This window comes from Mesoplodon mirus, assembly GCF_964341445.2.
Source record: "Mesoplodon mirus genome assembly, chromosome: 5".
In the NCBI taxonomy this organism is placed as follows: Eukaryota; Metazoa; Chordata; class Mammalia; order Artiodactyla; family Ziphiidae; genus Mesoplodon; species Mesoplodon mirus.
Genome location: NC_138980.1, coordinates 47,320,643 through 47,343,554, shown reverse-complemented (window position 1 = coordinate 47,343,554; position 22,912 = coordinate 47,320,643). Strand labels below are relative to the sequence as shown.

The window sequence follows — 22,912 nt, the reverse complement described above, 5'->3', positions numbered from 1 at the left end:
GGATCTTCATCCCTTCAAATGCTGTTCTTTAGACTCCTACTGTGTTTGTCAGGCACTGCACCAGGCACAGACCTGGCATTTGCTTCCTAAGGCAGGAATCTGTCAGGGGGCTTGGAGTTTCTTCATTTGCTTTGTCACAGAGCAGGATTCCCACTACTTCACATTCCTTCACAACCTGCAACCCAAGTGGCAGGAGAGCAACGTGGCCCATCACTGGAGTGGGGACCCAGCACCTGGTGTCCTACGTACACTGTGGACTCAAAACAGCAGCCCTTTCCCCAGCAAGATTGTGCATCCCTCGGACAAGCTAGTCCAGGGAAAAGCAAGCTTGTGAGTTTCTTCCTTAGCTGCATGACACAGGTGGCATATCTCTAGTGCACTGACACATGGCTTCATAAATCACGGCAAGAAACATAAACTTGTTTCCTGGTCATGAGGCCTGCAGATCCTCATCTTAGGGACATGGAACTCCTTCCCATAAGTAGAGGCTCTCACAAGTGGAGGAAAGCATCAGCTCCATCTCTAAGCTTTACAACAAAAAGCAAGATTACCTTACCCACTGAGCCAAAGTGGCTAGAGAATGAGATATATGAGTTATCTGAAGAGTCTGATTAATAGTAATAAGCTCATTCTTTCCCTCAGTTAACCAACTTAAGTTTTTCCATTCTTTAGAAAAAGACACACTCCTTCTTTTCTCGAGTTGGTTTCTTCACTGTCTAGCTGTCCCCTTGCCAGAGGTGCCGTAACCCCTGCCACCTGAACCCCATAAAAGCTGGCTTCTGGGCCTCAGCGCCAACTTGAATGTCCTCTCTTGAAGTTCACCAGTGACTTTCTGGTGCTTTTCTCAGTACTCAATTTATCTGGATCTCCCTACACTTATTACATGGATGGCTCCCTGTCTTTGAAACATCCTCCTTTTATTTCTATGCTCTGTATGCTCAAGGTTCTTTTTCCTAATTCTCGAACACACTAAATGAGATTGTTGCCCAAGAATGTATCCATGGCCTCTTCTCTTTCTATTCACCCATCCTTGTCAATCCCTTGTAAGCCCATAGCTTTACTTTGCACCTTTGAGAAAAGACCTCAGAAGTTGGTTATCCTTCGCCCTGACTCTCTGCCCAGCTCCAGGCCAAAGGCCCACCATCTGTAGACCTCTCCCCAGAGAAATCCTGCCTGGACTGCCAACAAATGGACCAAAACGCTCCTTCTTGCACCCTCTAAAATCCGAGTCCTGTCTCACCTTCCTCCCAATCCCTGCAGCTAAAACCCACCTTTCTCTGAGCAGCTGTGGTCCTTGGCCTCACCTCTTATCCCTGTCTACCCTTTCTACAGTGCTGTCTAGTTATCTGTTTTATGGGTCTCATTCTCTCAGGCTAACCTGTCAGCTCTCCTACTATAGGGGCCAGTCCTCTTTGGCTCTTCATTCCACTGTGCTTTGCACATAGTACGTGCTAAAAGAATGAATGAAAATATCCTTAACAGCACACTTAGAATGAACAAAGCATGTTAACGTTTCAGTAGACACTTCCCTTCCTTTCAATGTTCTCTTACCATCTTTCCCTTTGAGCAACTCTGTGCCAGGTACTTAACTAGGCATTGCAGATGTTGCTACTACTGCTCCCACTACTTCCATTGCTTCTGTTAATATCAATACTGATACTACTGCTGCTATTAATAATGACAATAGACATTTGGCACTTACTATGTGTCAGGTACCATGATAAGCATTTATCGGGAGTACAGCATTTAGTCTTAACAACCACCCTATGAGAGAAGTAATAGTTTCTCCCCATTTCACACATGGGCAACTAAAGGAGAGAGGAAAACTGGGTAACTTCTTTGTCTTCAAGGAGCTCTTAGTCCAGCAAAGAAAGACAGGCCTTGGACACACAATTACAATGTGCTGCATGCTATGAAGGAAAAGCGCAGGATATCACACGAATGCACAATAAGGGGACCTCGCTCAGGCCAACGACCAGGGATGCTTAAGTGGGAATCTGAAGGAAAAAAATGAGAATAAACTAGCCAAAGAGGAAGGAAGAACAAGCCATATCAAGGGACCAGGCTAGCCCTGGGAGCTCATGGTCCACAAGATGTGAGGCACTGACAGTGGGAAAAAAAAATGCCTTCCTAAATACAGCACCCATCCCCTGCAATTGTCCTGTTCACTAGAAAGGGAGAAAATCCGCTTTGCCCTGCCTGGGGGGCTGGGAACTGGACTCACCTACCAAGCAGAGTTCCTATTTTCCATTCACATTTTAAACACAGGATGTGGAGATGCATTTATAATCAAATGCTTTGTGGAATGAATCCTGCTTTTAAAAATCCTTCATGGCGCCATACTTTTTAAGAGCTTAATCATCAAGTATTAGCAAAATGTAATAATGATGATTGGTATAATAAATTCCAGTTTACCAAAACTGCAGAACCTCTCCCAGAATTCCATGGAAAGAGTTTTATGCCATCAAGTCAAAGGGGTTTTTTTCTCAAAGAGAGACAATAATAACAATCCCATGGCAGTAAGTCCTTTAGACAGCTCATGCAATAGGGTTACCCTCTCAACAGAACAAAACTGATTTTTAAAAAATTTGTAACCACCTAATACACAATTCCCTGGTGTTTATTTTTTTCTTTTTCTTTTTTCTTTGATGACAACAAAACAGAATCATCCCAAGCCCTTTCCTGTCGATCTAAATTCTGTGTGTCTCCTTCACCCATAGCTCCAACATACTATAAATATACTTCTTTTGTGACATAAATGCAAAGTTTTATTGTGCCGTTAGCCTTGATAGAAAGCACTGCAGAAAGTTGTTTAGAAATTAAATATCTAAAACAACCTATTTTAAAATCCAGGGCCCTCACTATTTCATGTCTGCAGTGAAGAAATTTCATCTTGGGGAGAGCAAGCTGTCTTTCACACCATATGGTTAATGGTGGTGCATAGCAATTAGCCAGGCTGATTAATGGTGAACAGACTCTAATTTTATGCTTATAATTGAGCCTGCATTTGCACCCTTGGTGCAAATTCAGCACATCCCAACTTCCACTTACAACCGGCAAGAAATCAAGAGAAATAGGATGGTGTGGAAAGTCAGAATTTTTTTCCTAAAGCCCCCTAAAGAGCATCAGATTTGCAATTTAAAAGACTGTTAGCCACACAATAGATGACAGGCTTGTGTAATAGGGTCATGGCGGCCTGGTAAACAAACAGTACCCCTTACACATCTATAGGCAGCCAGGAAAACCAGCATCTGTAACATTAGCAGGATGACATTTTGAATATGGCTCTTCCCTCTTAGCCATGCAGTACAAACATCATTTGCCTTCAGTGGCTTGAGAATTTTATTTTTTGCTATTTTTATGTTTCTAAAAAATAGAAAGTACATCAGCAGTAAAGCACATCAACCAGCATCATAAAGTACTTTGGACCAATGAATTTTAAGGATAAGAAAGGTATAAATTGCATTAACAGAGTGTAGGCTTGTGTGTGAAAGGCATAATATATCTTAAGTATTTTAAGAATAATTCCTAGCATAGTCCAAACAAGTACAGATATGAGATGCAAATCTATGATTTATAGATATTAGTTGGCCTATTGGTTGAGATTCATCTTCCTGTCTCCTGTTTGCTGGAATCACATGGAACAGAATACGGAAAATTCATTCTAACAACATGCTAATTGTGGGAAGATAAAATAGAGATATGGCTGGAAAAATAGTAATACGAAGGAGGTCTTTTTTTAATGCTTTTCAAAATGATTTTACTCATTTTATTCTGAAGAGTGCAGCTCAGCTTTAGCTGTGCAATTGCTGTATACAGTATAACACTAATTTTGCCTAATAATATCTTCTAAGAAATCCATGACCAAATTTTTGGATTTTGTTGCTGCTTTAAAGTTAGACAAAAGCAACCTGTTTTCGGAACAATTAACAAGTTTTACAAATCACTAAAGTGAAAACTTGTGAAACTCCTGTATATTTTAGAATTATATTATATTATATATATATATTATAATATATTAGCAGTATGTTTTTTAAAAAGGAGAAAAAGAAATTTTTACATACATACATATTATAGATATAGAAGAAGTTACTACTTGGGACTTCACTAAGGAAACACATTAATCTCTTTTCTATTTTATTTCCACCTGTAGAGTTTTCAGATTGCTTTCCCCACAAGTCCGTGGGCAGCAAATAAACCCACCCACGCCGGAGCAGCAGCTGAAAGTCCTAAATGGTTTGGTCAGTTACAGTCAGGAGCCAAGTATGCTTTGTGCCAGGAGAGCCTGCGTGGCTAACAAAGCAATTAGTAGCCCTTCCCTGATGCAAAGTGTCATCGTCATGCTTTATCCAATTACTTAGAATATATCAGAAGCAAAGTGTCAGTGTTATTTTATGAAGAATTAGAATCCTAAACTGCAAGTTAAAAGGCTGTTCTCTGGTTTACTATCTCCCATGTGGAGGGTTGGCTGAGGCCATGGAAGTGAATGTGGTCTGCTTGCCTGGTTTCAAACGTAGCTTCAGACAAAAATAAAGATACTCATTTGTGGACAACATGAATGTTTATACCTTTCAGTGACTCATCTTTGCCATCCTTCCAAAAGCTCGCTACATTTAAGAAATGTTAGCTACATTGTCATAGTTATATAAAAGGTAACTAAGATTAAGAGATCAGATGTGGGGTTGGTGTGGGGAGGAATGATACCTATGTACGGATGGTCACATTTTTAAGTGGAAGAATTAAAAAGGGGAACTATAACTTTCAAGTCTTATCCAAACAGAGGTTTCTGCTGACCTCAACAGAACTCTTATTTTACTAGCAATGCAGTTGAGCACATATATTAACACTAAAAGGGTTATATTGTATTTTACTCGATTGAAAGGAAAAAGGGGAGGGCACTGCTTTGTGCCCATTAACAATGTGATATCAAAATGGAAACGTATGTCTTTTAGGATGAAATCTAATAAATAATTGAGAACCACTGTGATGCCTGACACTTTACTACCAAATACTCACATCTAACAGTTTTTAGATTGTCTAACAGAAGATAAACATATACCCAAAAATAGACCTGAATTCACCTAGATTTGAGATACAAATTCATCTTCTCTTTGCTAATTAAAGGGAAAGAACAAGGCATTTCTTACCTGCACATGATTTCGTGTGTGAGCAAGACTCGGCACATTTCTGGGTTCTTGTCTTGGCCTTCATACACTATGGCCTGTAAACAAAGGCACGATTTGAGCTAAGAATGGAACCAAGTAGCAGAGGACAAACTACCACAGTCAAGTTCTTGACCATTCACCACTGCCGCAAGGCCAATTAGCTTTCAGAGCCAAAGGCCTCACTGGGCTGATTGTTTTAAGACAGCTGTTAAGGATCAACCCAAATTGAGTGGAAGGGGATATGTTGCTTTCTGTCCCATCAACCACCTTATTATAATGCACATCTTTCGATCCTTGTATGAGATGGGCTTCTGTCATCAAGACGACCACAATTCTCTCTTCAATTCAGAATAAAAATAAATCTAATCAATGGGGAAGGAAAAACCCAGAAGGCTTAGCAGATTGAGATGCTAGTGATTTAAAATATAGAAAAGCACATGGATTTTATTTTTAAATGATTCATATTTGTTGCCTCATTTTTTTTTTTTTTTTTTTTTTTTTTTAGCTGTACGCGGGCCTCTCACTGCTGTGGCCTCTCCCGTTGCGGAGCACAGGCTCCGGACACACAGGCTCCGCGGCCATGGCTCGCGGGCCCAGCCGCTCCGCGGCATATGGGATCTTCCGGGATCGGGGCACGAACCCGTGTCCCCTGCATCGGCAGGCGGACTCTCAACCACTGCGCCACCAGGGAAGCCCCTGTTGCCTCATTTTACTGCTTCCAACTCCAACATGTAATATTCTAGAGGTAAGTAGCAGAAAACAAGTGAGGGTATGGTTAATGAGTCCACTCACTGTCTTGAGATGATTCTTCCATCAGGGGAAATCCTTCCTGCCTACAGGTTGAAAACATGTGCTCTCTGGGGTGTATAACCACCCAAACAGTAATACTCGCCCACATATGCTGGGGGATGGGCAGGGTTGGGGCGGGGGGAGTTAAGCCATAATTATCTCCCTCAACTAAGAAGAATTACATCTGACTCTCAAAATTTGGAGTCCCAAACCACCTCACCAGCCAAGATGTTTTTGTCTGTTTTTAGTAATATGTGTACAAACATTTTCCTTAAGGTCACCAGGAAGTTTTCTTGAGACCTCTGCTTACTGGAAGATCTACGTGTTAACACCTGGGCCAAAGAAAAGCTCACAGCTATGGGTAGATCAGTGCTCTGCATGGGGATACATTTTAACTAACTTAACAATGTAGCACTGCATAGTACTAATATAACACAGCTTCAAATTGTTAACAAAATTACTTTCACACATTCAGATAACTCTCAGTTTCTTGGTGATGAAACTACTTAAGTTAACCAGAGACTATCCTTTTTTTTAGGATACACAGAAACTGCAGTAACTAACTCATAGTTGGCTGGAATGTGCTTGTTTATGAACCTGAGGCTTTTAGAACTGTAAATGATGGAGGACAGCTTATGACACTGTGTGTGCAGACCTTCAGAGCAGGCTCTGGCTTTGTTAGCTAACTCCATTACAAAACAAAAATTGCAACAAATTAAAAAATGACAAAAAGTACCTACATAAGGAGAAAACATTTTCTACCACTGGCCCATCAAAAGCATTTATATGGTTAGCCTGTTATAACCCCATATATATATATATATATATATATATATATATATATATATATTTTGCCTTACGCAGGCCTCTCACTGTTGTGGCCTCTCCCGTTGCGGAGCACAGGCTCCGGACGTGCAGGCTCGGTGGCCATGGCTCACGGGCCCAGCCGCTCCGCGGCAGGTGGGATCCTCCCGGACCGGGGCACGAACCCGTGTCCCCTGCATCGGCAGGCAGACTCTCAACCACTGCGCCACCAGGGAAGCCCAACCTTATATTTTTTACTGTTTTATTTTGCCATAATTTTAGATGTACAGAAAAGTTGTAAGGATATATAAAGAATTCCAAGATACTCTTTACCCAGATGCCTCAAGTGTTTACATTTTAGTAAATTTGCTTTATTCTTCTTTCTTTCTCTATTTTCTTTTCCTGAACCATTTATTAGTTAACTGCAGACATGCCCTAAATACTTCAGTATGTATTTCCTTAAAACAAGGAATTATCTTACATAACCATAGCACAATTATCTGAATCACAAAATTAACATTGATACAATAATCTAATCTAAACATCTGAGATTCACCAAATACCCAAAAATGTCCTTTATAGCAAACAACAACAACAAAACCAAAACCAATCACTGCATTCAGTTGTCATATCTCCTTCAATAAGGAATATTCCTGAGTCTTTGTATTTCATGACATTGACATTCTTGAAGAATATAGGCCAGTTATTTTGTACAACATCCTCAATTTGGGTTTGTCTAATGTTTCCTCAGACTTAGACTAAAGTTATGTAATTCACGGCCAGAATACCACAGACATGACGCTGAGTTCTTCTCCCTGTATCACATCACACTGTCAACTCGTTCCACTAATGCCAGTAAACTCTGACCATTTGGTTAAGGGGGTGCCTGCCACCCATCAGAGCACAGCCAGATTTGTGTACTGTAAAGTTACTACTTCACTTTAAGTAATTCATAACTATCTTCTGGGGAAATCATCTAGATTATGTTAGCATCATATTATGACTTAAATTTTCACCCATTAGTTTTAGCATGCACTGATGATGCATTCCTGCAATCTTAAAAGACCTTTTAAATACCCAGGAAGTTGCTTTACTTGAGAAAATGCATTAAGTAAATTGAAAATGTTTTTAAAACCAAAACTTATATCTGCCTGCTTTATTTACTACAATCACTGCTTTAAAAAATCAAAGAGACACTGTAAATAACTGATTAGATCTCATACATGGTGCTAAAAATTCGATTATGCATTTCTGAGAAATCCTATTATCACTACATGTTTTGTGTGTTCTCTTAATACCCCTGAAAACCTCTGTTTCAACTTTAGTTTTCTGTCATGTTAAACTAATACAAATAACTTGGTGAATAAAATTCACAGGTATTAATGGGGTTTTCCTTCCTGTTTAAAAAAAAATTGGTTTGGGGAGGAGAAAGGAGTATCAATTACATCAGACCTTCTCATTTTGACTCTTTCTAGATAATACCAATATTATTTTTTACTGAGGCTGCTGGTTCCACTGAAATCAGTGGGCCCATGATGATACTCAATTAAAGATATGCTGCAGTGAAAATATGTTGACGCCCCCCCAAACAGTAGATGACCCATGGTCTCCCAGGTATCCCATGTTTTTGTCTTTGGTGACTGAACATCATTTGTTGAAGGCCCAGGGCCTCCGTAATACATCTCTACCAAATGTCAACCCTCCATTTCGCTTCTGGCAGCAGAGTCAAAATGGAGAATCTTCTCTACATCAAGCATAGAAAAATGAAAGCATGAGTCTGGATTTGCTCAGAAATAGTTAAACTCTGGGGACGGAAGGAAGCATGAAGTTTCTTCTGTCCCTTTCCTTGGGGCCTCAGCAGAACAATACTTTTCAGCACATAAACACAGATAAAGAAGTGCTTGCTGCTTCTGTGACTTCTGAAATAAAAACAAGTGAAACAGAGTCTGCTCCCTCTCCTAAGGAGTAGAACTAAAATCCTGGAAATAGAGTAACCTAGAACCTCAGTGTAATAGAGTTAGCTACACAGTGAAACTCTGTCAAAGGCAGCTCCACCTCCAACCTCGCCTAAGCAGGTTTTGTTACTGAAAAAGCTTGTTAAAACACACACACCACACTATTATATAAAAGTATGGTCCAAGAAATCGACATTCTGATGAGATCCAACATAGGAAAACAGGATAAATCTATTTTGATGAACGTCTTTGATGTAGAGTGTCAACAATAAAACAGACTTTTTAAAAATGCCTACAAGTTCTCCCTCAGCTTTCACACATATCAAATCTCTACCATGTACATTTAGTACACATGTCAAGACTGGTTCACAGTTCAGCAAACCCAGACTTCGAGCCTAAAAGGAAAGGGGTTCTCTAACACCAGCTTAGGGAGAAGTTTCTGCTTCTTTTCCCAATTTAAATATGTGCCTCTGTGCGGTGTGAGTGAAGCTCATTGAGGCCGGATCAGTTGGGAGATCACAGAAGCATATAAACAGCACTGACTACTTTAAGTGAAACCATTTTAATAGACAGCTGGTTTAGGACCTAGATGATGGAACACCAAGAAGAAGGCTTATCTTCATCCTCCATAGTAAGTCATGTGTCTGCTCACTGGGAGGAAGGTAGTCTGCTCTGAGACTGACAAAAACAACAGTGGTTTAAAGAAATCAGTGTGTTCATCAGGAGTAAGGATGGGAGGCCTGTTACAGAGATGGGCAGGAGGGGGAGAGAAACATATCAAATATATTATTTAGGGCTTCCCTGGTGGCACAGTGGTTGAGAGTCCGCCTGCCGATGCAGGGGACACGGGTTCGTGCCCCAGTCCGGGAAGATCCCACATGCTGCGGAGCGGCTGGGCCCGTGAGCCATGGCCGCTGAGCCTGCGTGTCCGGAGCCTGTGCTCCGCAATGGGAGAGGCCACAACAGTGAGAGGCCCGCGTAACGCAAAAAAAAAAAAAAAAAAAAAAAAAAATATATGTATATATATATATATATATATAATTTAAATAAATGAATTGATGGTGAAGCAAGTTGAGGTTTTAACCTAAGAAACAACAAAAACAACAACAAAATACAATATCAAATAGAAAACGATGTTTACATTAATCCTGCCAATGCAAATAAATCCCTTAAGGTGGTAGGAATGCTTGTACAGGAAAAAAAGTAAAAGAATAAACAGCACGAACTTCATCTCAACTTTAAAAACCTAGTGAAACTGATAAACAAGTTGTCAAAACTTGACATATTTGGAGCAGGTTTATTCTTCTGATATACTAGCCTCCCTTTTCTTAACGTTCTCCTCTAATGAGCATAATGAAAATATCACAATTATTTTTAATACTCTGTTGACTTTCTGATTGAGGGTTTTTTCAAGAATAATCTTTTATAATAACAAAAATGAAGGAAAAAATAGGAATTGTTAAACTTTCACATCCTTACACAACAGTGACAGAAGGTTTGCTGTGAGAGGATGAAATGCCACCAGTTTCAAATGCTCAATTACACATTAACCTATACCATCTTTGAAAAGAAATCAATCAATAGAAAAAATCTGCCTCTGTTGCCACTGTTTTAGAAAGCATCTTGTGAATTGTGGTTCATCTCCACTTTTCTAAAATATCACTGGGTCTTAAAAGTTAATTGAAACTTACTATGGATAAAGACCACATAGTAAAACAAAAAATAGACAGTTAACATACACAGGGATCACACTTCAATGGGATGCCAAAAGAAATACAGAGAATTGAGCACAGTTTTCTTTGTTTACTTTTTCTAATAATTTTAACTCTTTGTGTTCCATGCAAAAATAAAGTGGGCAAAGAGAATACTTTTGACTTTGGTTCATTAAAATCTGAAAGGTGTTTAGGAACAAAATGTTTTCATTAGGAGTCTTTCTTGGTTTACAAACCAACAATCGGAGACTTGTAATCATTAATTTAGAAAGACAGAAAAAGACAATGAAAGGAAAGAAAGAAAGAAAGAAAGAAACAAAAAGAAAGAAAGGAAGGAAGGAAGAAAGAAAGAAAGAAAAAGGAAGGAAGGAAGGAAGGAAGGAAGACAGGTAGATAGGTTACCTATAACTAACAAAAACTCCTAATTTTCCATTTAAATCAAAACAGTAACCTTGAAAATACATCATTCTTTTTTCCAAATACAAAATAAAAGGCTAAACCTAATTTGTCACCTTAAAGAATACATTCATGAATGTACAAAGTATCTCCTTCAACCAGAAGTAAAGTGTCCTATAAATACAGACTGTCAACACGACTTTGGCAGCAAATTACCAAGAATCAAAACTAATTAAAAAAAATATGAACACCTAGATTATCAACATGCTGTAATATTAATCATTATTTTCGACCACCAAGTTCCACTGCTTGTCATTTAAAAAAAAAAAAAAAAGTGTTCCAGGAGGTGAGGGAGCCTTAGTTAAAAATTAACCTGTGCCAAAGAAAACACTACAAATTTGACGATTCATAAACAATTGTGTCAAACAGCAATCCAAAATTAATAGTGAAATAAAATAAAAAATTATTTTGCTTCAATTAGCAGCTTAGCTACTGGTGAACAAATTACAAAGATGTAATTTAAGCTCAGCAGCTAAGCAGGCCTGTTTGCAGAACTGAATTAGGAAAGTTGCAAAGGAATGATATCATATTCAGTATGCTGTTCAGTTACATCACAGCCCTGAATAAAAAGAGAATGTGTACCAAAAGCAGTTAGCTTCAGAATGCATCTTTTGTGTCTCAAAGAAATAAAATCTCTCATATTATTCAAACACCAAGATAAAAACTGAATCATTCTAACAATATCATGCAATATTTCTTTTTCTAGCAGTAATAAAAGATATTTCACTCATATGATAACTACATTTACATCTATATTAGTAGATACAACTGGCTTTGTCAACTCAATGGGGTAATAATAGTAAAATAATAAAAGCTGCTAATTTATTAAGCACTTAATGTATGCTAGTCACTGTTCTAAGCATTTTCCATGTATGAATTCATTTAATTTTCACAACTGAGCTTCCAGGTAGGTGCTACCATTACTTCAATTAGTTTCCAAATGCTTACATATTTTAATAACTAAGACCAAATCATTCTTGCTCAACAACTATATAAACAATTCACCAACATCCAGACCCTTTTTCATTCCTCTCAGCAATATAAGACACAAGAACAGACTATCCGTGTAGTCATACAAGTTCGATAAATACATCACTACTAATACGTTCATTTTTAATGCTGTTCAAACATTCACATAGAAACAGCTCTAGCGTAAATATCCCCGAACAAATGGCTGTATATTATCCAGGAGGGAGCAGTTGGACCGCCAGACTGGGAAAGTACTAGGCCATCTGGCTCCGGCAATCTCTCCAAAACCATCAGCTTTGTTTTCACCCCCAGACTCCAAACAACACATTTTCCACTGTGATGAGTTTACATTTTCCCAAACACAGGTCCTGATCATGCATAAAAATCCCAAACTTCTTCATTCCTCTATGTGCAAGGAAATTCAAATCACCTGCATTTTTGACATGTTACCAAAGAAGAGAGAAAGCTGCTAAAATATGGCTCCTAACTATAAACTTGCCCTGTCATTTTTTGTTTGTTTCCCCAAGTATATGAAAGAACCTCTCTGCTGGCCTAGTTGAATTCCTTAGGAACTTATCGATACACTAAAAATGTGTTTATCTACCAATGAAGAACCCTGAACAGAAAGGGTTGTTAATCATATCTACGTAGCTGTGGCAGGATATGATGAAACAATCAATCGGAAGAAGTGCACTTGCATCAATAACTTGAAGTACCGGGAACATCAAAACAAATATATAAAGATTAGCTGGAAAGATAACTATGACAACAGTCCTGATTATTGTACCTTTGACTTCCCACAGTGCTGGGACTTTTTAGGGGTCCCCTCACCATATCACCTACCTTCAAATCCATACACACAAGGATTATGTGACTATTATTTTTCCCTTTCCAAAAAAGAGCTTTGGTTTGGGGGCAGGGAATGTTTTGTTTTTGATAACTTTATGGAATTTGGTACTCTTTCTTTGAATTATAAAAATGTCCCTTTTTTCAAAGCAAGATGGTAAGAGGGCAGATAAGTTAAAGGTTTTTTTAAAAAGAAAACTATTTAAAGATAACTCACTGAAGCAATCACAGAATGTAATTATATCTCAAATACTACAGGAAAATCTGAACTGAGGCACATTAAAACTCAGACCTCTCCCACTGAGTTCATTTGAGTTTCTGCAGTAGCTACCACTTCTGGATGCAACAGCCATAAACTTCTGGATCTTACAGGCCTTTTTGCATGCTCACTAATGGAATACCAAAAACAGCAATGACAAAAAAAAAAAAAAACACCCTATTTTTAGTCCAGCTAAACTTGGTTTTGCAAAACCCTTCCCAAAAGCAAGCTTCTTATTTTCTAGTTGGTGGACAAATATTTTAAATATAATTATATCCTTAGTGTTTTATAAGAAAAGCATAGGGATAAGAGGGCTCAGATCCTTACACATTCACTTCTAATAAAGCTTTCCCTTTCCTGGTAGAGTCCAAAATTAAGAGTCATTACCCCAAATAGTGTAATGAGACACTTTGAAAAGGTGTGAAATACTGTGTCATACCAATACATCTTGGTTGATTGAGTACATATCTGTTTGATCTCAATGCTGCTAACTCCACCCAAGATCACGAACATTCTATGAAAATATAAAGTGCATAGCTAGTTTTGAATTTTGCTTGCCAAAGATTCCCTTCAAGTTTTAACCCCAACTTCTGAGTCAAAGATATGATATCACATACATAAAGCTGCATCTCTGATGTGAAAAATGTTACGATAAATAAGCAGCTAAGAGAAGACACTTGAACTCTGCTTAGGTATTCCCACTGAAATTTATGATTTTATTAGAACTCATCACATCACTGAAATTATTCCATTCAGCACTCTAAATATCAAAATCCTGAGTCTACCTGGAAGAATTTCACAGGGGAAAAAAAAGTAAGCATTTAATCGGTCACCTTATGTCAAGACTTACTTCTGATTGAAGGGGTCACTGCACACTTAACTAAAATTAAAAATTTAAGAAACTTAAAAATCAGACTTGGCATTTAATTATCACAGAATAATTTCAAGCTAGATGAGAATCCACTGTTTTACTCATCAAAGCTAAAACGTAATAATTATGTCACAGCTAAGGAAAGTCATGCTCTTCACGCTGATCTGCTTTTTGAAGACTATTGTATTAGCTGTGTACACAAGAAGCTAACCTACTTCCCAAACTCTTACAGCACATAATCAAGGAAAAAGCAACCGGATAACGGGCAGGGATTGCCTTTCAAAGTAAAAGCTACAGAGAAGGCATTAGACAACTATTATGAAAGCAAACAGGTATGCCTGGAAATATCTTTTTTCTTGATATTTTTAGACTAAATTCAGATAATTACTAAGCCTTTTTTTCAGGTCACTCCCCACCAAAATATATAATTGCCTACATTTATAATTTTACCTTTCAGTGAGATGTCACAGTATGGCAAGTAACTCTCTTATACCTGCTATTACTACACTATATCTTATTCTGGTCTCACTCTCACCCCCACCACCGATAGAATTTATGAAACCAAGCAGTCAAAGAATGCCTTAAGCTATAGTTTTTCTTAAGCTCTATGACCTTGTTAGTAAAATGATATTAGATGTATTGCTTTATAAAAATCAAGATTATTCTTCCACCTTAGAAGAGTGTGTAAAGTCAGTTCATCTCATAATGGGAAGATCAATTCTTGTGGCACTTTTGGTTTAAGGGGCCTAAAATCAAACATGTCCTAATTTTGTGCTCCTTACAACTGTTCACTTCATAGAGTTGCCAATAATTTAATATTTAAGTGGCCAATGTTTCACAGGCAGACAGGTCTTACTTACTGGTTTGTGGGGAGTTTTTATTCTTTAAAAAATAAACTCTAATAAGTACATAAGGAATATGTATTAGAAATCATACTTCCTCTCTCCCCCTCCCATCTTTTCTTTCCTCTGATGGGAATGGCAGGAAAAGATACTCAGGGTATCAAAGACAATTTTTTAAAAACAAAATTCCACTTAAGACATTTTTGTTTTGATATCATTTTTTTAAAAGTTACTGAAATAAGGCTTTTGCATTTTTTGCTTGGCAGGAAAAAAATTTAACAAAATACAGAGCGTCCAAATCAAAGGGAATTATCCTATGTAATGATCAAAACCAGTATAGTAATAATAATAAAAAAACAATAATAATACCAAGAGTAAAAGTATAAATGTGCATTAACTCTGAACTATCAACTAAGAAATAAAACAGATCTTTAAGAAAGTCAAATATTTTAGGCTAATAACTTGAAATAGATTTCAAGAGATATGTATTTATCATTTAAAAAAATACATGTCATACCCTCATGCTTTTTACTTGGTTCACAATGAAATAAAGGTAAAAATTACAATTAGCTGTTATTAAATTGGTTCCTGCTGAGTAGATTTTAAAACTCCCAACAGCTTATTAACGTGCATTTTGTACAACATATTTAAGCCATGGGTATCTAAAAACAATTTTTAAGTATGCATGTATACTCTAATTTGAAACCTTCCAAGCCAGTATCTATGAAAACTACATCCCTTATTTTAAAGGGAATATTTTAAAATCACAATCAAACAAACCAGTTTTAACCCTCTCACTAAATTGGTGGTTAGTACACAATGGGTAACTTTTCTCTTTGTTCTGATTTCTTTCCCCCACCCAATAAAACTGTCTTCTTTTTTGTCACGAAATCCTCCAACTACCTAACCAGATATTTAATTCTTAAACTTTTTCTTAAAATTAAAAAGAAAAAATTTTCCTGCCCCTCGTAAAAACGTCAGACCTCTTTTCTGACTCGGCTCATAATTGTAGCTTTTGAACCATAACTCAACCTTAATGTATACTGCTTGGCACCCGCGTGTTGGGAGCTTAAGAAAATGCCGTCTATGTACCTTTAAGACCACAAGCTCACTCATGCTGCCTGGCTTCTTGCCAAACTTGGAGGCAAAAGCCAGGAGGATTTTTGCAAAATATCTTCTAACAATTGTCGCTCCGTCTTCCAACACTACCACCACCACCATCTCTTTTTTTAAAAAATGTGTACAGTGGGTCAAGTGCGCTCTCAGACCATCTCATCGTTTCTGGGGAAGCTGCCTTTGCCCCTCACCCGCTTCCTCTACCTCTGCCTCCCGGGGGGAGGCCCTGATGGTTTGGGTTTCACAAGTTCAGCCCGATTTGCACGAGGGTCTCTGGGCACCTTTGCGCCCCCTGGGGCTCCCCGGCCGGGTCAAAGGAAGTTCAGCCCATATTCTCCCCACACAGCACCCCGTAGCCTTAAATCACAAGGTCTGAATTTCCCTTATAAAGAAGGAGCCGTCGAGCCATCTCCTCCACGCGGCGAGTCAACGTGCTTTTGGGCATTTGGAAGGCTGCGCTGAGAGCGCGGTCCGCCCTGGCATTGAGAGTTCGAGTCCCAGCCCTCCCGCTAAGGAGTAGCCAGCTTCTTGACTCTCCCAAATTTCGCGGCCGTAGAGTCACCCCCGCGGCGCGAATTTAAGAAACTTACTTGTTTTGTCATGGAGTCAATGAGGCGAACGTAGAAATCCTGCTCCGTCCTTATTCCTGGAGGAGGGGCGGGGGATAGGGGAACGAAGGAGAATTAAGTGAGAGAGGATCTGCAGGAAACAAACAAAGAATGGGGCTCCAAGGCTGATGGAACTCCGACTGTCCCGGAGAAGCACAGCCAGGACCCCCTTCACCAGTTCCCGGAGAAGAGCCTCTGGCCCAGCCCGAGCGCATTTGGAAGGCAGCCCCACCCCCAAGCACAGCAGCTGGGAATAAGGCGGACCCCCACCTGGGTTCTCTCCCTTCCCACGGCTGGAGTCCCTCTGCGTGCTCTCCGGGAGCCACCAAGGCCCTGACCGCTCTAGCCCCCTGAACTCAAGGGACTTGGGCATGAAGTCTATGCTAAGCGGAGGAACCCAGCCTTAGGAAGGGGAAGAAGAAAGAAAGCAGCCCAGCGGGGGCCAAGGCGCCACACCTGGACCCAGGTACGCGTCCGCTAATGCCGCCGCCCTCGAGCCGCTCAGGGCCTCCTCAGGTGAAACCTCTTCAGGCGAAACTTAGAAGAGGCCGGTTTACCCCGAGGATGGCGGACAGCTGAGCTTTGCTCCGGGTTCTCGTCCACCTGAAGCTCCCCGCGCCCCCTACCCTCACCCGGAGCCCCGGGGTGCCGGCGCAGACCCGACGGGAGCCTCACCATTGCTGTAGAGGAGCTGGAGCCGGTAGTGAATCCCGTTATTGGTCTTTTCGCTGTTGGCTTCCTGGGTTGCAGCAGGACGCAAAGACACAAGAGACGCAGGAGAGAGGTCGGCGTGAGCTAGTGGACCGACTTCGAGGCAACTTTCCCCAAGCAGGGACCCCTGGCCTGGGAGCCGGACAGGCCCGGGAGCAGCAGAAATTGCGGCCAACTGTGATCCCTCTGCCGCCCTCCCGACCCTTACTGCTCCCTCTAACTTTATAAAAAATTCTGTGGGGCTCGCACGGACGATCCCGTTCCTAGGGCCTGGGGGCTCGAGCTTGGGCCAGCAGAGGCAGGAGCCACTTATGGTCGCGCGGTCGAGGGCGGGCTCATCCCCAGCGCCCTTGACTCTGGAGTGCGAAGCCGGGTTCGCCTCTCTCCATCTTTGGGGACTCAGCATGAGCTTTTTTGGAGCAGAACCTCAGAAACTAGGAGTCCGGGTTCGCCCAGAACGGGAAGTGGCTTGGTGGACCCCGCGCGGGAGTGTGTTATGGATGCTTTGCACTCGCGAGGAGCTCGCCTCCCGAAGCGCCTGAGCCTGCTCCCCGGCTGGGGGCGAGGGGCAGCGGCGCTGCGCCCACTTACTTTTTCCTTCTCCACGAACCCCACAAAGGCTGTCCTCTCGATCTCCACGGGCTGGCCCTGTCTGTCGTAGAGGGCCAGGACGAAGTGGAAGAAGTTGGATTTCCGCAGATTGGAAGGCGGCTGCTTCTCAAAGTGAGCCCGGGCCAGACCCACCCCGCTGCGGCCAAAGACGCAGAGTTAGACGGCTAAGCGCGACAACAACCGCGACCCCTTGTCACCCCTTACACACGCGCGAACCCTCAAACACCTTCTCTGCCCCCAAAACGCCCTGTAGGCTCCCTACACGCCCCCTCAGGCGCCCCGGGCCCACCCGGCGACGGGACATGCGTGCTCTCGCCTGCCCAGTCCTCCCCCCCGAGGACCTGCGCGCCCCCCAAACTGGACGAAGAGGTGTGAAAGTTTTTTTTGGGTTTTGCGCAAGAGATAAAACGCTGTACGCGTTTACTCCGACCTGACGCGCGCTGCGTGGGGAGGAAGAAAAGTAGCGGTGGATGAGGTGAAGCGCGATGGTGGAATAAAGCCGGTCGTTTACAACTTAAAGGGAGGGTGGTCATGGGAGTTGGTTCTCGCCACCCCCTCGAATCTCCCGTGGGCAGGTGAGAATAGATGGGGAACATGCTCAGCTCCTCGCTGCAGCAGCCATCCTCCGGGAAACCTCATGTGCCGCGCCCCCCCCCCCGCCCCCGGCCAGCCGCGGGTGCCCGGCCTCGGGAAGCCGTCTGTCCCCACCTCCACAAATAAAGCATGTGGAGAAAACGGATCTGCGGGTGGAACTCAGAGCAGTCAGGAGTGGTCGCTGTGGGAAAGGGAATTGGGTGTTTTTTTTTTAAAAGACCTGTCCTGACAAAGTTTCGCTGTTCCGCAGAAATCCTCACACCCTTTCCAGAAATCCTATGGATAAGGGCTGACGGTTGAGCGCGCCCTCCCGGGGGCTGGAGCCTGGGGCGCCAGGGGCGGAGGGCGGCCACTGACAGCCCGACCTGCCCGACACAAGGGCGCGCGCACACACACGCACGCGCCACACACACACACACACACACACGCACACTTTCGCTTCTAGCCCAGTTACCCAACTCACTCTTACTACCAACCACCCCCATCCTTATTATCATTGGGGATGGGAACAGTGTTGTGGACACTTGTCCCCAGCCCGGAGAAGATGAGGATGATGTAATTAGTCATCTTCATTCTTCCCCTTCCGCCCTCTCTGGGCCGGAGAGAGCATGGAGCCACCAGATCTGCCATTCCCCCAAGCCCAGCTAGTGGCCTAAAAAAAGGGGGGAACCATTTCTCACTTGGGACCAGGAGTCCCCAGAAAGGGTACTGAGGGTGCCCAGGAAAGTTCCCCCAGGTCAATCTCCAAAAGCTGTGCCTCTAGGCCATACAGCCTAGCATGCAGGAGCTGAGAGTGGCAGAGGGGCTAGAAGAGGCCATGGTCATAGATGGTGGGGAAGACTTTTAGGAGACATCAGAATTAAAGTTAGGAGTTGCTGTTCTTCGCGTGGACTAAGAAAAACTGAAAGCTAAAGGGAGAGGGAGGGAGAACCAGAGAGGAGAAATAAGAGATGATTCTAGGGGGAAATTGAAAGAGAAAAGGGGAGAGAAAAGGAGTTAAGAGAAGGAAAAAGAGAAAAGAGGAAGAAAGATTGAAGAAAGAAGAGGAAGGAAAGAAGGAAGAGGGAAGGGAAAGAAAGGGGGAAAGAAAGGAAGTAAAGAAAGGAGGAAGAAAGGAACGAAAAAAGGAAGGAAAAGGAAGGAAGAAAAAGGGAGGAAGAAAGGGAGGAAAGGAAGGAGAAGGAAAGTTTTAAAAGGGGGGAAGAAAAGAAAGAAGAAAGAGAAAAAGGAGGAAGGTAAGGAAGAACGAAGGAAAGGAAGGAGGAAGGAAAGAAATAGAGAAGAAAAGGCAAAGAAAAGAAAGAAAGAAAGACAGAAAAAGAAAGGAAAGAAGAAAATAGGTAAGGAAAAGGAAGGAAAGAAAAGACAGGCGGCCTGAAAAGAAACAGCAATCACAGAAAAACACAGATATCCAACATCATACTGGTGAGACGCCTCTTCAGGCTTAAAACAAAATGAAAACAGTCACAGACCAGGCAGGGAAAAGTGCCGGTAAAGCGCGGGCTCCTCGCAGGCAGCTCCTGGCTCTACGGCCGCAGGCAACCAAGACAGAGCGGCCGGGGAGAGCGGAGCCCCGGAGACGAGCAGAGCCGAGCGGCAGACGCAAGAGCGCGGCCCGGCCCCGCGGCGGCGGCTTCCGCTACCACCTCCCGGCTCTGCTGCTCGCGGCTTGCCTCCCCGGCCGCGGTCCCCGAGCGGTACTCACCTCTGCGCCGCCGTGTTGGCGTCCAGCACCCCGGCGCCCTGCATCCACGTCCGCACCGCGTTCATGCCGCTGCCCAGCGGCTCTTCCTTCATGCTGCTTCCACTCCGTTGGATGCTTTCCTGAATCCCAAACATGAAAACAACCTTTTCTTGTGGAAAATCTCCTCCCCCTTGAAAATTTGAAAAAAAAAAAAAAAAAAAAAAAAGGAAAGAAAAACGCCAGCCAGAGATTTTTTTTTTTTTTGAGTCGTTGAACTCGCGCTAGAAGATCAAGGCGGGTTGGAAAGCAAATTTTTAAAAAATGTAAACCTTCGCTCAAAACTGAGCGATAACCCGAAGGAAAAAAAAAAAAAAGGAGAGAAAAAAGGAAGGGAAAATCCAACAAAAAGACCAAAATTTAAAAAATAGAGATGTATGCTTGGCTGTTGGGGGTTGTTTGGTTGGTTAATTTTTGGTTTGGGTGCTTTTTTTTTTCTTTTTTTTTTCTTTTTTTTTTTTTTTTGTAATGATCACAGGCCGGTGGAGGACAGGAGGGGCTGGAGTTTCCTTTTGTAGAGGTACCGTTCACTTGAAGAAGCAGGAAGAAAAAAAAAAAACCCTGATGGCAATTTAAGAAACAATAGACTCAACTCGCGCTGCCGGCTTTGCTACTTCAAGTGTCATTTTCCACAACCAGGCAAGTTTTTCCTCTCTCTCTCTCTCTCTCTCTCTCTCTCTTTTTTTCCTCCTTCTCTCCCAACCAAAGATGTTTCTTTCCTTTCAGTGCGTATAGATGAGGAGGACGCTGGTTGCCATAGACAGATACACCAGAGAGGGAGAGTGGGGTGGGGGGAAGGGGGAGGGGGGTAGGGAAAGACAGAGAGGAAAGGAGAGGAGAGGAGAGGGAGAAAGAGAGAGAGGTGGACCCTGCTGAATGGAGATTCTGTTTTCTCCTTGCTAAAATAGAAGTGATTTGCAGGCTTTCCCTATGGAATCCAGTTTGACTCTCCCCAGAGCTAAACACAAGCACACTAACCCCAAAGGGAGGAGGCGGGGCCCGCGCGTCAATGACCCGCCCCTTCATTTGCATAACGTCATCCTTCCGCCTCGCCGCAGCCAATCGCGGCGCAGGAGCCTGCTGGCTCTCAGCGCAGAGCCACGCTCCCTCATTAACATCCCTCTCCGGGTGGCGCAGGGGAGCCGGCCAAAGTTCCTCGCAAAGTGGCGCGCGAAGGATCGCTTAGTACCCGTGTCCGAGCTGGAGAGGAGCGGGGCTGAGCTGGATAGAGCCGGGCAGGAGAAGGGAGACAGAAGGAAGGGGAGGAGGATATTCTTCTCAGGGATTTGAGCTGGGGTCTGCATCCCGGCCATTGCAGTCTGTTAAGCATCCTCGCAGCGCCCTGAGCGCGCTCGAGGTGCACAGGCTGCGCCCTCCCAGGGCCGTGTCCTGCTCCGCTGTTCTGGGACGTCGGGGGCAAAAGTGGAGGAGACGGGAGAGCCCGGGCAGAAAAAGCAGGACGCGCATGCCAGGTGCCCACCTCTTCGCTTTGAGGAGGGGGTGGTGGGTTGGAAAAATGGGTGTGTGAGATCGGCGCTGGGAGCTCGCGGACGGCACTGCCTCCACGCTGGGAGGGGAGGGGTGGACCCTGGGCTCCGGCAAGCAAGGCGCTGTGGGTCCCCAGGGAGTGGGAGACCCGGGCTCTGCCCCTAGTCAAGCCACTGAAACCCCTCTCGCTCCGCGGCTAGCCTGGAGACCGCCGGCGTTAGGCACTGTCCTCACATGATCACTTCTCTGGAGCATCCCGCGGGATAGGTAAATCACCGTTTACCTAATGAATGCTCGCACTGGAGCTGTGCCAGGCTGCGTTTTAAAATTTGCTCGGAATAAATCCCCACCCCCTCATCACCGCCCCACCAAATAGTTTTTTCCTTTGAGTAACTACCAAAGCAAAAACAACGTCTCTGATTAGTTATCTGGTGTAGGGTTTCTCTCTTCCTCATTCTTTCAGTTAAAATGGGGGGGCTTGAACAAACCTTCCCCCAACTTCGGCCTCTGCCACCTGTCAAGAAAGAGAGAGATCGGGAAAGGAGGGAATGAAGGGAGGGAGAGAGGGAAGAAGGGAGGAAGGAAGGGAAGACGAAATCTCCTTCCTCAGACCTTTCGACATATAAGCTTGTGGCTGGCAAAGGAAATAGCTAGATGTTTCTGGGTAACGTGCCCCATCATTTTTTAGCAGGTTGTAACCTCTAATAAGCACATGGTGAACTTCTGTTTCATTGCCCTCAAAGGAACTCCCTGACTGCAGCCAAATCTGCTAAGGGCTCCTTCGGGGAAATTCTCTGCCAGAAATCCAGGTCCCCTTTCTGCCGGCCTTTCTTGGCCCTTTGATTTAGGGAGCTCGTGGGGTCAGTGATGGAAAAGTACACATGCTCATGTTGAATGGAATGGAGACAGGCAGAAGTTAAACTTAGTGCTCTTGGCAGAGCAGGAAAGTGGGAGCCACTTCCAGATTCATAAACTAGTTGAAAGACTGTGTTTCAGGCCTGAGGATACACGGCCACTGTCTTCAACACCGCTTTATCTCTTGTGCACAAAGCCTGCCCAGTCTCATACCATTTAATTTAGACCAGTTAATGTGCTGAGCTTTTCCTCCCTGATACCATAATTAATGCCATTTCCTCCAAGAAGCTCTCGAAGAGATCTGTTTGATCCATCAGGATCCCCACACTACCCACCAGAGTTCCTGGCACACAGTAGATGTTCATGAGGGGTATGTTGGTGGAAACACTGGAAAGATTATAGTTTTGTGAAGAGGAAAAAGGGGAAGGTGAACATTCTCCACCTCTATAGAATTTAAGTGCACAATTGAAACTTGGCCTGCTGAAAATTTCCTGAAGCTCCAAGTTTAACCTCCAAGGC

The 22,912-nt window shown here is 43.1% G+C and overlaps 1 protein-coding gene across 4 annotated transcripts in view; it reads right to left on the bottom strand.

Moving 5' to 3' along the window:
• EBF1 (EBF transcription factor 1) overlaps window positions 1-20,989 on the bottom strand; it is a 394,244-nt gene extending 373,255 nt beyond the window's left edge. For all 4 annotated transcript variants that reach the window (XM_082621398.1, XM_082621399.1, XM_082621400.1 and 1 more), the window contains exons 1-5: window positions 20,015-20,989; window positions 17,695-17,851; window positions 17,068-17,131; window positions 16,375-16,430; window positions 5,148-5,221 (exon numbers count right to left, since the gene is read on the bottom strand). In XM_082621398.1, the coding sequence (XP_082477524.1) occupies window positions 5,148-5,221; window positions 16,375-16,430; window positions 17,068-17,131; window positions 17,695-17,851; window positions 20,015-20,148 (485 nt within the window). In that variant the 5' untranslated portion in view covers window positions 20,149-20,989. The remainder of the gene's footprint in view (window positions 1-5,147; window positions 5,222-16,374; window positions 16,431-17,067; window positions 17,132-17,694; window positions 17,852-20,014) is intronic.
• Between the last annotated feature and the right edge of the window lie 1,923 nt (window positions 20,990-22,912).